Consider the following 15,760-nt stretch of genomic DNA (forward strand, 5'->3'; position numbering starts at 1 on the left):
TATGGCAGAAAAGTCATGACAGCCATTATTTAAAACATTTTATTGATAGTATTTGTTGCTTCAAATGGCTCTCATAATTTTTTTGCAACATAATTATGTACACACGCACACACACTCACATGCCATCAATAACTTTGGAAGAAGCAAAATATTAAAAAAAGGAATTACTAAAAAGTGTATATAGCTGCATCTATATAGAATTTATTTTTAGACAATTAAAATGAATATTAATAACATTTTAAGTAACCTTTGCATAAAAATATTATCAATATTACATACTTAATATATGTGTGCTGTTTAAATGCCAGAAGCTGTTTTTTTTTTTTTTTTTTTTTTTTTTTTGTCTGGTAAAAATTCCTCTAAAGATGCATTGTGTTAAGAAACAATGTCCTTCAGAGTTAGGCAAAACGAAATTGCCTGACAAGTGATCACAAGAGTGACAAATACGTATCTCATAATTGTTACAACTTCTCGGTGTCCTTTATTTGTGTCACTTCTGAAACAAAATCAAATCTGTTCATTTGAAAAATGACAGAGAATATATAAATGATCTGTTGCTTTTTGGATCACTTCTGGGTCAATTTTGTTTCACCTAGCTCTGAAGTATATTGTGTTTTTCTTTAACATTATATATCTTTAAAGGGATTTTCCCAGGATGGAAAAAAACAGCTTCTGGAGTTTAAACATATATATGTTAAGTATATTGTGTTGTTATTGTTTTATTATAGAGTGGCTTCTATTGCATAATTTGAGTTTAACCTATGTATGTCCGAACAGAATCAAAATGTAACAGAAAAGTTATAATTACTATATCCTTTTCAACGTTCATTTTCTCACACATTGCATGCAGTCGTTCCATAACAAAGTCATGATAGGTCTGGAACTCGTCAACTTCTTTCTGCAAATGAGTTTTACCGCTGACCTCCTCAACCATTTCTAGCAGTTGATCAGTTATATCTCCAAACCGCTGGAATTTGTTGTTCTTCATGTTCTCTTCATGTTTAATTTCCTAGAAGTAATGATATTATTTGATAAGTATTTAGTAATTGAGGTAACAAGCAAAAAAAAAAAAAGAAAACAGTAATCAAAACTAAAGAACTAATATGAGATAGTCACCATATTAACAACACTAGTGTTGTAGTTACACTAATTTCTCCCACTTCCATTAATATCTTACACTATCTTGCAGTATTCACCGACTCAGATTCATTCACCTGAGGCAATTGCAGATAACTGAGACGAAAATCAGTTTAATATCATATTAGCAGGAATCCATTAGCTTCTAAATTACTCAATTGATTAAAAAGTTATTTTCAGCTAAGAAGCACAAGTGCAGCTAGCTGGAAGATGCATACAAGCATATGCAGACTGACTTTGCATGTCACTTTTGATAAATGCTACATGAGTAATAAATTAAATGTGACAATCAATTTGTACTAAAGATAGCAGCTCCCATCAGTCAGGCAATGGAGCATCAGTTCTGTACAGGAAATCTAATTCACAGATATTACATATACATACACATACACATGCCCCACTCACATATGCATGCAAACATAATGCATGTACTACTCACTCATACATACATGTATGCAATCACAAACACACATAACCAACTGTACACTCTTAAATGCCAGTTCTTTGTCAGTAAATACCAGTTCTTTTGCGGATTAAACACTTGAACTTTCACAAACCTGTTATATGTTTAATCACCTAAAACCTTGTCAAGTTGAAAACTGATGTTTGAATGACATAAAATGTGGGAAGTGTGTGTGAGGGTGGTATTTAATTATGCCTGTATTTAAATGCTAGGATGGAAGATGTTCTAATAATAAAAGAATTTTGACCCTATAACACCATTTTATTTTATTTTTTGTATTGTAGGTTGAGATTTAAAATGAATTGAAAAAATATAAATAACATTAAATAATAATTCTTTGAACTGAAATTGAAAATGATTATGTTAACAATGATTTATTCAGAAAAAAAAAATGTTAGAGATGTATATATATATATATATATATATATGAAAGCTTTGGGCAGGTCAATGCTTGAAAACTTTGAATGCTAATCGAAGTACAAAAGATGTTGGCAACAAATAAAACATAAATAAATAAAATATGTGAAATAGAAAGAATAATTTTTCTCAAGATTAAAAGTAACACACATATGATGACCAGATTAGTGAAAGTGATGTCCAGATTAATCACTTAGAATTGTAATTTTTTGATATTTTGAAGAAGTATAAATAATTGGAGAGTTAATGTATTAACTCCTAGCTGAAATGTATTTTCAAGTAAAATAAAGCATTTTACTCTTTGAGTCTCAGTTCATTTAGTTGTGGGAACTTCAAACAAGATCTGGGAACATCCATAGGCTTCATGTTTAATGCAAAATGCCTAAGGGTAAAAAAGTTTCTAGTGAAAATCCAGTTTTCCAAAATCTCTTGTATTTATACAACTACTAAAAGATATTTTTCACACAGACATTTTCTAGCACACATTGTGATAACAGAGATTTGAACTTTGTGTAAAATGTGTAAAATAAAATTCTTTCTTGAAAACAGGTAATAGTTAGCAACATGAAGAGTATCCAGCTGCAAAACAGTGTCTCAATAATATTCTCATCTAACCTATGCTAACATGAATAAAACAGACATAAAAGTGAACAAATATATACATATGCATGTTACATATACACTATATCTAAATATTTAAAAGAATTAAAAATTTCATTAACATTTTATTTCAAACTATGCTTATGGAGCCACGCTTCACTCCTGTTAACAATGACACAATAATATTTTTCATTTTCTGTCAATATATTTCTGAATTGTTTTGTCTGTGAATAGCATCAAAATGAAATTATAACAAATTAAAAACTGGAAAACCTTTTAAAAAGAAAAAACATTTAGAAAATATGGGAAAATTCTACTCAAAAAATATTGGATTTGCAAGAGCAAGTCAATACAAACTGCCGAGAAAAGATGATTGCTAACGGAAGTATTTTTTTAAAGCAAAATTATATTGATCTTAAAACTGACTCAAAGTGCTCTTCATCCTAATAATTTTGTGATATGTTATTCATTTCAAAGAAACCTCTCTGAAATTTACTGTCATTATACATACATACATATGCGCACATGCACACAACACACACACACAGATTTCTAAAACATGAATGTGAATATGTGAATCATGGATAATATTATGTTGTAGTAGTTTGTCTTTCTTCCATTGTTAGCAGTAGTTTCCATTCAGTCTTTCTACCTCCTGTTATCATTTTCATTTCTTAACTGTGATTATATTCTTTTATTTTTTTTTTACTTATTGCAGTCATTGGACTGAAAAGTGCTTTGCATTAATGCCAGTGCCTGGACCATAACAGTGATCAGTTTGAAAACAGGCATTCATAAAAAGAAATTAAATTTTATCAGTAGATTCGATTACATTTTGAAAACGAACTGTATTTTAATAAATACTGATTTTATAATTGTTCAATGCATATATACATTTTTGCGGGGACATATTGCATGTGTATTTAGACTTTTATTCATTGTATAATGTCACATATGTGGAGGTGCAATGGCCCAGTGGTTAGGGCAGTGGACTCGCAGTCATAGGATTGCAGTTTCGATTCCTAGACTGGGCGTTGTGAGTGTTTATTGAGCGAAAATACCTAAAGCTCCACAAGGCTCCGGCAGGGGATGGTGGCGAACCCTGCTGTACTCTTTCACCACAACTTTCTCTCACTCTTACTTCCTGCTTCTGTTGTGCCTGTAATTCAAAGGGTCAGCCTTGTCACACTGTGTCACGCTGAATATCCCCGAGAACTACGTTAAGGGTACACGTGTCTGTGGAGTGCTCAGCCACTTGCACATTAAATTCACGAGCAGGTTCCGTTGATCGGATCAACTGGAACCCTCGATGTCGTAAGTGACGGAGTGCCAACAACAACAACAACAACAAAATGTCACATGTATAAGACATTTTCGCAGCTCACTTGAACATAGTCTGTTTATTACATTCACGTTGTATATGCAGAGCATCTTATTCTGTAAATACTTGACCTTCAGACCTGACATATGTGTATACCATATTATCACATTTTTATAGACCGAGACAGAAAAAAGAAGCCTGCATACAAAGGGAAAATAAACCCACTTGCTTGCAAGTGAATCTTCACTTCCATTTAAATTTGAAACCATCTGCCAACAAAGTCTGTAATGGTCCTCATTACAATGATAAAATCTAGTTTAAACATAAAGATCAAAACAGTAATAATTTGATATATAAACATGTATGTATAGAATTAAACATTCATTATTGCTCTTAATACAGATGTAAACTCTCCACCCAGGTTCATGTGCACTTGTAATTCACCTCTGGTACTAAAATGTTTCTGCACAACCAAATTTTCCACAAACCACACCCTACTGACTAAAACAAAGGAATATTGACTAGAGTAGTCTTGAAACACTGAAAGAGAAGAAAAAAAATGACTGCCAGTCGTGAATGGAACACCTTTGATCTTATTTCTGCTCATTCATGGCTAACTTGTGTCTAAGCAGCAGCAACAACAACAGCAGCAGTAGCAACAACAACAACAATATTGAAAGAGAAGTCCTTTTGTCTAAGAATGCTAATCATCACAATTTTAAAATATCACCTAGGTAACAGAGCTTATCTGCTGCTTTAAGAAATCATCACAGCAATCCATATTAAATGACTTTACAATTGAACTATAGCAGCAAACACCTGGTTTTTATAAAATATGGCTATTGAGATGAGATTAGAATGTCTGTGATTGATAACAAAATAGAAAATTTATAGAAAATAACTTACAGAAAGGCACTTAATATTGTTAGCGACATCTTCAGATTTTTCAACTTGGATTAATTTTGCATCAACATCTTTCAGCCACTTCATTAGTTCATCATATAAGAAATGGTATTCATCCCATTTCCCTGCAGATGTTTTCATATTACCCATATCGCACAGCACTCGTTTAGATAGGTTGTCCCATCTCTCATTACATTCCCATGTTTTGTTTTTGATGTCATTGTTGCTGTCCACATAACCTTCCTTCACAAGAAATTTGTATTGCTTATTAATAGCTTCAAGGTCGACATGGTGTTTATTAATATCTTGTTGAATACTCTGAAGAATATACAAAAAAAAAAAAAAAAATGGATTGAATTGAAACAATTCTTCTTTTATTCTTTCACTTGTTTCAGTCATTTGACTGCGACCATGCTGGAGTACAGAAAAATCTTTTTTATTAGAATTAAGTACAGTAGTCTGAAAATAAAGTAGTGTGAAGCATATTAAGTTGGTTGCTGTTTATCTTAAACTTTCATTCAACTATTAGGTAGCAATGCTGATTCTGTCTAAGAATTACATCAAAGGTGTACATGCCTGCGGAATACTCAATCACTTATATGTTAATTTACTGAGCAGGAAATTTAGTTGATTGAACAACTCAATCCTCATGACTGGCACTGATAGAGATTCGACCATTGTATATCCATTATATAGCCAACTTGATAAATTAAACAATGCTTGGTTACTGAGACATTTAATGGAAGAATATAGGGGTGTTTTCCAATGGCTGTCTTCTGTACTTTAAAGGTTTAAAAGTTTAAACAAGGATCAAACTTTAATGTGTGAACCACTGAATTCCTCACCAATAATCTACTTCCTTTTAATAAGTGAAAACATTTTCTAGGTATGGTAAGTAATTCTGAAGAAATAGATCAGTGTAAAGCATGGATTGAAGACAAAAACTTATCACAACTTTGTATGAACATAGCTAAATTAAATGTATCTAACATGCAGTGATTCAAAGTTAATTTGCTTTATTTTTATACTGAAAAATAAAAACTGACAATTTAAAGATGAAATCACATAGTGGAGATAATGGTCTGATAAAGAAACAACATAAATCATATTTAATGTATGTTTTATATTTGTCTGTGGTGGTGGTCTGGTGGTATCATAAATGTTTAGACTGTATCAATACTAATAAGTAATTCACAATCATAAAACATCTAAATTGCCATAGGAGTTGTTGAACAAAAAAATGATAAGAAAACGATGAACCAAACTAAGTTGAAAAATAATTTTAAAAGATTTTGGTTTGATATAGAACATATATAAAAGACAGAAAAGAAAAGCTTAATATAAACAGCCTTACATATAATCCTGATCAACATATAATTCTTACAAGGTGTGGGTGTCAGGAAGAAATCAAAAAGTAGTCTTTACATACCTCAATTTCTTCATATATACTTTCTTTCTCTGATATCTGGGAGTCGCTATATTCTGCAAGATCATTTTCAATACTTCCAAGCCAGTTTGAGAAACTATTGTAATCTCGGAGAAATATCTTCCAAAGTCTCCATGTTTCTTCAATGCTAAAATAAAATAACAAACAAGAACATGTGAACGAAAGCAAGAGCTGACTAGAAGAGATAAAAGTTATACGAGAAAAAAAAAAAAAAAAGGTAATATAATGCATTTTTATCAAATAACAAAATTTAGATATTTTTCAACTATTTTCTTCATTTCCTTTATACAAAAATAAAAACGTTGACTTATACTTTATGCTAAAAGAGTTCTTGAACAAATGAATTATCTGGAGGTTTTTCTTTTATTAATTCTTTCTATTAACATATTCACTCAATTTCTCATCAACTATACCTATAGCTTACATATTAACTGTAGCTGTGACAATCACCAAACACTCTACACTAATACGCATAAAATGTTAGGATGATTCTTCTTATTTACATTTCATACTATCTGTATAGAAGATATTCTGTTTAATCTTTACAAAATTAAAGCAAGATAATCCAATACATTAATTCAGATAGTGAAAATAAAAGAAGGCCATTTGTCTGACAAGTAAACACACCCTCACTAAGTAACATGCTTTAACCACTACCTCATAGACAGACAATCTCCTCTTTGTACTTCTATCATTACTGCAACAACCTCTATTTGTCTGAACTATCCTAGCTACCTTCTCATCTCATTTAGGCCAGCCATATAACTCATTTCTCTTTCTCCTCTTGTCATTCTTATGGTTTCCACCCCATCTCACAGATTTTGCACTAAACATTTTCCCTAGCACTTCCTTCCCAGAATTCCAACCTTCTGGTATCTTCTTCTTGTTCACATTTTTGTTTTTCTTGCAAATATTGGTCAGGTGATGTTCAAATTGAATATCAATGGCATTTGGTCTCATGGCAGTGTGAGTGTGACCTGTAGTTGTCACAGACAATACTTCCATCTCACTGGAGTGTCAGTCTGATCTAAAGACATCAAAAACACTACTGTTCTTCCTCTAATGAATTTAGAAAACAAATGAAAGGTGAACTCACCATGCATGTCTTTCAGGTAATAGAAGACAGATAGTTTTCCATCGCTTGTCAAGAGTATTCTTGGCTTCGTTGAGAGCATTATATTCGGCTTCAGTTCGGCAGGCATCCGTATCATGTAAAAGAACTTCACAAAGATTATGTACCGAAGCAATACCATTGCTGTAACGTTCTGTCTGTCTCTGCAAGCACTGTGTTCAAAGGAAAAAATAAAATGATACAGAAATTAACAAACTACATTTCTGATCTTTCGCTCTGTAATATTAGACCAGTGGTTCTCGACCAAGGTCCATATGGCCCTTGTTGGCCTGCATTAGATTCCATTGCCAAAATTTATGTGCAACAAATTGGTTGCATGTCTGCAATACACAAAATATTTTCACAATTCTTTTTTATACAATTAATAATATGGTAATTCTAAAAATATAATTGGATTTCTTAAACATCGAATGGTTATGAGGGTCCACCTGAGTAAAATAGGAATCAAAAGGGGGTTTAGGGTTAAGGGTTAGGGTTACACCAAAAACAGGTGGTGTACATATTCTTTACCTCCACTCAAAAGGGTCCATTGGTAAAAAATGGTTGAGAACCATTGTATTATAAGAATGTAGCAGTCTGAGAGTTGGACATGTTTGCTTGCTTCAGAGTATAGAACCAGGATATTTTCAGTATAGCTCAGAAGACAATGTTTATACTGAGAACCATTGATTGACTCATTGGCCCACTCTTACAGTTCAAATGTTCATGAAGGTTATTCCTTATATGTGTATTCTTTACATTGTCATCATTGTCGTCATCGTCATCATCATCATCATCACCACCACCACCACCATCACTAAACACATTTTCATGTTTGTATGGGTTAGATTGACTTTGTTGAGGTATATTTTCTATGGTTGGATGTTCTTCCTGATGCCAACCCTTATCTATTTCTTAGCAAGCTAATATTTTCCCATGGCATGTTTTTTCCATTGAAGACTGGAATCAAACAACAATGTGATGGTGATGCTCACTCAGAGCCGGCATGCACACACACACACACACACACACACACACACAAACAAACACACACATCCAACAGGCTTTTTTCAGTTTCTATCTATCAAACCCACCCACAAGACTTTTGTTGGCTTGGGACTGTAGTAAGAAACTTTTGCCCAAGTTACTACATAGTGGAATTGGTAAAAAAAAAAACCCTGTAATATTCAAAGTTCAACAAAACTAAATCCCTTCTCCAGTATTTCCAAAGCTTTTCTATTAGTTTATTTAATAAACAAAGGAGCACAACCACCTTAATAAATCCTAAATACTATTGCTACAACAGATTCTGTTCCTTGGGGCTGCTGGTCCTGTAACCTCCTCCTGTCAGGCATTCCTGACCCACTTGGCTTTTTAACTGCTTATCCCCCTTGTTCTGTCCAATCTTCCTGTCCTCCCAGGAATTTCACTAACCACTTTGCATAGTCCTTCCTCAGAATCTTCTCTCTGGTCATGTCTTTTTTGCAGGTGTTGATTTGCGACAGCTTAAACCCTTAGCATTTAAACTGGTCCTATGTAGCCTAAATATTCTGTTTGATATTGAAACTGGTTACATCCAACCTGTCATACCTGCCCTATAATGTCTTCTAAAAGAAATCAATTACATCACCAAATTATCAAAGCTACAAGATAATGCAGAAATGATTCAACACAATGTAAGTAAATAACCATTACATTTGACAGAGTAATCTGAATAGTATATATTAAAAGAGTCAAGAAAAAGAAAAAAGATAAAAAGAAAAGAATATTTAGTATGGTGTAGTCATGATGGATATGCAGTTAATAAGTTTGCTTCACAAATACGTGGCTTCAGGGGTTAATGGATCAATCTTTGCGAAAGTATCTTTCTTCTATGATAACCTTGGGAGTGAAATTTAATTGACAGAGACTGTATGAAAAATCATTGGAAGAACTAATCTTGGGTGGATTTAACCTGGTTCCTGTCTAAACACTCATATTCTATTGACTAAATTTCCTTCGAGCCCAAATGTCTCATAAATTCTCTTTCATATTTCTGAGTTACAACCGCAGGATGAAAAAAAGTCCAAAAAAACATCACCTCAAAAGCAAGCCTAAATTATATGCAGCAAATACAACATAGATTTATTCTTTCATTTTATGCAGATGTCAAATAAAGAATAATTTGGGGCTCTTATTATTCCAGTCAAATATTTTACAAATAGAACTCTGATCAAAATATCTGGAATTTCGTTATTCACAATGACAGATATTTTCACACACAAAGCGGTACATATTTTCCAGTGAAATTATCGGAGGCAAATAGAATCAAGTTTATTGTTCATAATGCAATGAGTGGAATGGAATACAAGCAGTACAAACTCATAAACCAATGTATATTGCAATGGAATATTTAATCCAAACCAATATATCAAGCTTTTGTCTTTGAAAATCACAGGCTGACAGTTGCTTCACGTGGGAAATTGTAACTTGTGTATAGATAATAAATATATGAAAAAGGTGATAATATAAATATATAGGAATGTATGCATGTATGAAAGTGTACACACACAATCACATCTTTTGTCATATGCATGGCTTTGCAGTTAATAATTTCATTTTACAACTACACGCTTGTGAGGTTTGATCCTACAGCATGGCACCTCAGACATATATATCTGAAATAGAATAGCCTTAAGTTAGTCAATGGATTGTGAATAGAAATGGCAGACAGTAGATAACTTGTGTATGTGTGTGTGCATAAAAAAGGATGATGATGATGGTGTATGTGTGTGTATCTGTGCTCTATGTGCATGTCTATGTTTTTGCGAGTTCGTATTTTCCCTAATCTTCATGTGTATTTGTTGACTGTAAACAAAAGGTTCATTCAGATGGTGTCATTCGTTTCCAGTTCACCATTGTATCCATATTTGTTGTATGATAGACAGGACAGGGGTATATTACCTTGCTTGGGAACAGGAGAGGGTTGGTGATGACAGAAAGGTAATCCACCCACAGAATGGCCCAGTGGTTAGGGCAGCGGACTCGCGGTCAGAGGATCGCGCTTTCGATTCCCAGACTGGGCGTTGTGTGTGTTTATTGAGTGAAAACACCTAAAGTTCCATGAGGCTCCGGCAGGGGGTGGTGGCGATCCCTGTTGTACTCTTTCACCCCAACTTTCTCTCACTCTTTCTTCTTGTTTCTTGAGTAATGCTGCGATGGACTGGCATCCCACCCAGCTGGGGGAACACATACGTCATAGAAACTGGGAAACCGGGCCCATGAGCCTGGATACGCTTTGAAAGGGCGCATAAAATAAAAAAAATACACTCACAATAAGCAGAAGCTTACTGTGTGTGTGTGTGTGGGGGGGGGGAATATACATCTGCAAGACATTGAAGCTACAACAAAAAATGTTTGTCTAAGGTGCTTTACAGTGAAATTGAAACTGGAACCATGTAGTTACAAAGTGAATTTTTTAAACTATCCAGCTACTCCTTGACATTTAAAAAATTAGACATTTCTCATTTGTAACTTTGGTACAAAATCAAAAATTTATTGTAGACAGGAAATGAGGTGAGCTGGCAGAAATGTTAGCATGCCGGGTGAAATGCTTAGTGGTATTTCGTTGGTCTTTATGTCCTGAGTTCAAATTCCACTGAGGTCGATTTTGCCTTTCATCCTTTAGGGGTTGATAAATTAAGTACCAGTTGCATATTGGGGTTGGTCTAATCAACTGGCCCCCTCCCCAAAAATTTCGGGCCTTGTGCCTAGAGTACAAAAGGATATTCTTTAAGACAATAGTAGCATAAGTGAAGTGAATTAACTTCGTCTGGAACTTGTGTACTGCCACAGTTGGCTGAAGCTTACTAATTTCATTGAAATGTTGTCTACATTGAATAAACATATAAATGATACATAATGCTAATCACTGCTTTCTTAAGTAAAGGCGCAAAACCTAGTGGTTAAGGTATTTAGCTCATAGTCATCAGATTTGGGGATCAATTCATGGACAGAGCTAGATGTTCCACTGGCTCCAGAAGGGTATCTACATCTGTTTGTGACTACACAAGCATCTAAAACAAATAGCTAAAAATCATGTCACACACATTTCCAAGCCATATTCGCTCATGAGTGATGGCTGGCTGTGTTCTATTTTGCACTTTCTTGAGAAGATGATTGCTTTTATAACCTCTGTCTGTCATTCTCTCTCCTCCTCCTCCTCTTCCCTCTCACAGTATCTTTCTCATATATACAAATATTAACCTTTTTAATGCACCAGGCTATTCTAACATTTGCAACCAACTGGTGCATTGTATTCACTTCCTATTTCATTAATAATAAATGATCTAAAAGGTTAATTACCATCTTCCTCTTCTTTGTAATTGTAACCAAATCACTCATATATTAACCTCTCTATTTCCATATTTGCAGCAGTTGAACCGATTTGTGAAAGTTTTCTCTCTCCAGCTGTTTCTATTCTGATTTTCTTTGTTATGGCCAACTGTCTGAAACCAGCACCAGCTATCTTACTATCTTCCTCTTTACACAACTGCTGTTTAGTTCATCATCCACTTCTTGCTTTATATCACATATTTAATTAATTCTTATTGTTAATTCTGGTCAAATATTTATAGATTGATTCTTTTTTTTTTTTGTCTTCGTTATGAATTAATATCTAATCTAAGAGAAGACATTATTCACTTATAATATTTATGGAAATCATTTAAAATCTCTTAAACATATATACATATTAATATTCTATAAATCATATCTGGGAATAGAGATAATCTTTATAGCAAAGAATTTATCATAAGATGTGCTAATATATAAAAATAACAAACTGATTCATAATTTATAAGTAATAGACAAGAGGACAGTCAGGAATAAACATATAAAACTGACAAAAAAAAAACAATCAAAAAGCAACAAAAAAAAACCCCATTACCGACGAAATAAATTTTCTTAGGAAAATGTTTCTTTTCTTTGTGCATTCAAGAATTATTGTATTTTGAAGAACATCTAACAAAAATAAATTGTTTTATCTAATTTCATTGGAAGAAAAACATATTATTTATTTAGGCAACATGTGGATTTATCTTTTTAACAATGTCTTTTATCTTATACTTGTTTCAGCTACCGCAAACATGCTGGAGTATGACCTCGAAGGGTTTAGTCAAATAAATCAAGTCCAGCACTTATTTCTTCAAAGTTTAGTACTTATTCTATTGGTCTCTTTTGCCAAACTGCTAAGTTATTGAGGTGTAAACAAGCCAATGCTAGTTATCATGCTGTCATAGGGGACGAAAAAACAAAGATACTTACAAACACACACATGAACAGACACACATACACACACGCACATGTGCATACCTACACACACACACACCCACATGACAGGCTTCCTCAGTTTCCATCTACCAAACTCACATGGCACTGGTTGGCCTGGGGCTATAATAGAAGACACTTGACCAAAGTGTTACAAAGTGGAAATGTATCTGAAACCATGTGGATGCAAAGTGAACTTCTTAACTACACAGCCAGGCCTGCGCACCTCAGAACTGCTACCAACATACAAAAACTGATTTTCAACTGTCATATCAAATGTCCACACTAAATGTGGAGAGAAAGTAAACAAAATCTCTGAGTAACATACTAAAAGGTGGCAAAGCCCTTACCTGATGGTGCTCTAGTTTTGCTTCTATCTCCTGATGATCACACTTAGTAAATGTCAATGGAGGGAACAATTCATCTTCCATGTGCTTCAACCAGTTCTGTAGTTCCTTCATATTGATGTCTAACTGTTGCATAGCTAGCATAGTTTCTCGTAGCTTGTGCTTCCTGATAAAAGAATAAAAATTAATAACCAATTTTAAAATCTTTTTTTCTTTCTAAATTTTCCACAAACTGACAGTTTTGAAAATTCTTTAAAAGTAAATATTGTTTCCACTCATTCTCACCACATTCTGGCAAACTGAAACACGATTGTGCTGACCACTGTCGTATTTCATCATCAGAGAACATCTTCTTTTAGACACTATTGTGAATACACATTGCCTAAAGGGAGGAAATAATCTCTGACAATGAAATACAACAATGATCAGCATATTCATGTTTGAATCTGCCAGACTGTATGACAATAAATAGAAATGTTATTGCTTGGATTCCCACTGTTATCCATGCACCTCATAACTTAAAATAAATTTCTGTGAAATTTATATAGTCTTTACTACATGCTGCTTCAGTTGGAAAAAAAATTGTCTGACATTAACAGAAACTGAAATTTTTAAATGGCTTGCAAAGGACTCAGGGAAGTGAATTTGGGCAACAATACAATATATCATCATTTAATGTTTATTGTCCATGCTGGCATGGGTTGGATGTTTGACTGGGCTGCCACGCTGGAAGGCTGTGTCAGGCTCCAGTCTGATTTGGCATGGTTTTCTATGGCTGGATGCCCTTCCTAACACCAACCATTCTGAGAGTGTAATGGATGCTTTTATGTGCCACTGGCACAGGTTCCATTTGTGTGACACCAGTATCTGCCATGACTGTGATTTTGCTCAGCTTGATGGGTCTTCTTCTCAAGTACGACATAATGACAAAGGTCTTGGTCATTGCTTCCGTGAGGCCCAACACTCGAAAGAAACTCGGCCACCTTGCCTCCATGAAGCCCATTACTCGAAGGGAACTCAACCACCTCGCCTCCATGAGGTCCAATACTTGAAAGGAAATCAGCCACTTTATGAGATACAATTAAAAATAATAGTTATCTCTAGCACAGGTACAAGACCAGCAATTTTGAAAGGACAGGGTTAGTCAATTATATCAATCCTGGTATTGTAGATCAGCTCAAATATATCTGGGATATGTTTGAACATCTTAAAGGCTTTTCACTGCTGTTTGCTGTGGAGAAGAAAATTCTTGTTTTAGACAAAAGTGTTAGAACACTGTAGCCAGCTCAGAATGCTCTGAGACATATTTGAACCTATAAAAGCTTTTTACTGCAGCATGCTGTGGAGAAAAAATTCTCGTTTTAGGCAAAAAGGTTGAATTTTATTTTATTGAGCCCTGAAAGGATGGAAGGAAAATTTGTCCTCAACAGGATTTGAATTTAAAGCATAAAGAGCTGGAAGAATTACTATTGTGCAGTGAAAGTATGCAATAAAAATAAGACAAGTGAATTACAATAATAACAACAACAATAATAATAATCAATACAAAACACAATTCTGAACTCTTCCCCCTCCCCACACACACGATGCAAGTCACGCCAAAAATTTAAATGTGCAACTGGTGCTGCAATAGAAGCTCATATGAAGCTTGAAAAACATGATGATGATAATAATGATAATAATAATAATTAGCAACAACAACATACTCACCTGTTGTTGATTACAGATTGCAAATGTTGCCATTTTTGATCAGCTTGCTGAATCCTGCAGTCAATGTCTGCTCTATGTCTCTCGCCACTCCTTTCTTTTAGAACCTGGCTCTCTGAGACTAATTCCTCTTTCTCAGCTTGTCTTTTTTGGAGTTCACTGTCATATTCCTGAAGATAGAAAGTGCTTTTATATTTCTCAACAATCAACATTATTATTATTATTATTATTATTGTATCTTTATTATTATTTTTTGTCTAGGCAGAGATAATGGTTTTGGGAGTTAGGTGACAATGTTTATGGTAGAGATGCTTGTAATAGTAAGAACAATATCAACAACAGTGATAACAGTTTTGTATTACACAGGTATGAGTCTACAGAGATTTCTCCTCCTCACTGCCTGTCTCTTTTAGAACCAGCATAATGGGATGTAGAAGCTAGCATTCGTGCTTTTCTAAAGTGAAATATGAACACGAGTAAATATATCCAGAAGTATAGAAAAGACTGAAGAAGTTCATACAGATGTTGTTCCTGTTGTTGTAACTGTTAATTAACAAGTGGTTGAGGTAGGAGCTGTAGTTCCTGTCTTCTGTATAGTTGTTGTTGTTGTTGTTTAACCCCAGGTCAACTCTGACTGAACAGACCTATAATGAAAGGCTTTCCAACTAGGGTTATCCATCCCATCTTATTTCCTAGGGCTCGATATTTCTAGGACTATAATATCTAAAATGTCCTTCTTTTATCTTTGAAGACAGTAAAGTGTGATTTGAGACAGAATTTGGTTGTTATGTCTAGTGCATCGAATAAATGTAGAGGCTTTGAGTGTTTTAGGGCTTAATGATTCTCAGACTGTAATATCCAGTGTTCTTTCTTTGTCTTTTAAAATGGAAGGGAGCGATTTGATACAGAATTTTGGCTGCTATGTCTTGTGTATCGAATAAATGTAGAGACTTTGAGTGTTTTAGGGCTTAATGTTTCTAGGACTGTAACATCCAGTGTC

At 34.1% G+C, this 15,760-nt stretch overlaps 1 protein-coding gene across 9 annotated transcripts in view; it reads right to left on the reverse strand.

Moving 5' to 3' along the window:
• Window positions 1-15,760, reverse strand: part of LOC106881484 (nesprin-1) — an 811,219-nt gene that overhangs the window by 52,357 nt on the left and 743,102 nt on the right. For all 9 annotated transcript variants that reach the window (XM_052966929.1, XM_014931893.2, XM_014931887.2 and 6 more), the window contains 6 exons: window positions 14,764-14,930; window positions 13,057-13,219; window positions 7,385-7,572; window positions 6,271-6,415; window positions 4,845-5,159; window positions 809-1,009 (listed from right to left, as the gene is read on the reverse strand). In XM_052966929.1, coding sequence (XP_052822889.1) covers window positions 809-1,009; window positions 4,845-5,159; window positions 6,271-6,415; window positions 7,385-7,572; window positions 13,057-13,219; window positions 14,764-14,930 — 1,179 coding nt within the window. The remainder of the gene's footprint in view (window positions 1-808; window positions 1,010-4,844; window positions 5,160-6,270; window positions 6,416-7,384; window positions 7,573-13,056; window positions 13,220-14,763; window positions 14,931-15,760) is intronic.

Source organism: Octopus bimaculoides, chromosome 4 (genome assembly GCF_001194135.2).
Source record: "Octopus bimaculoides isolate UCB-OBI-ISO-001 chromosome 4, ASM119413v2, whole genome shotgun sequence".
NCBI classification, from domain to species: Eukaryota; Metazoa; Mollusca; class Cephalopoda; order Octopoda; family Octopodidae; genus Octopus; species Octopus bimaculoides.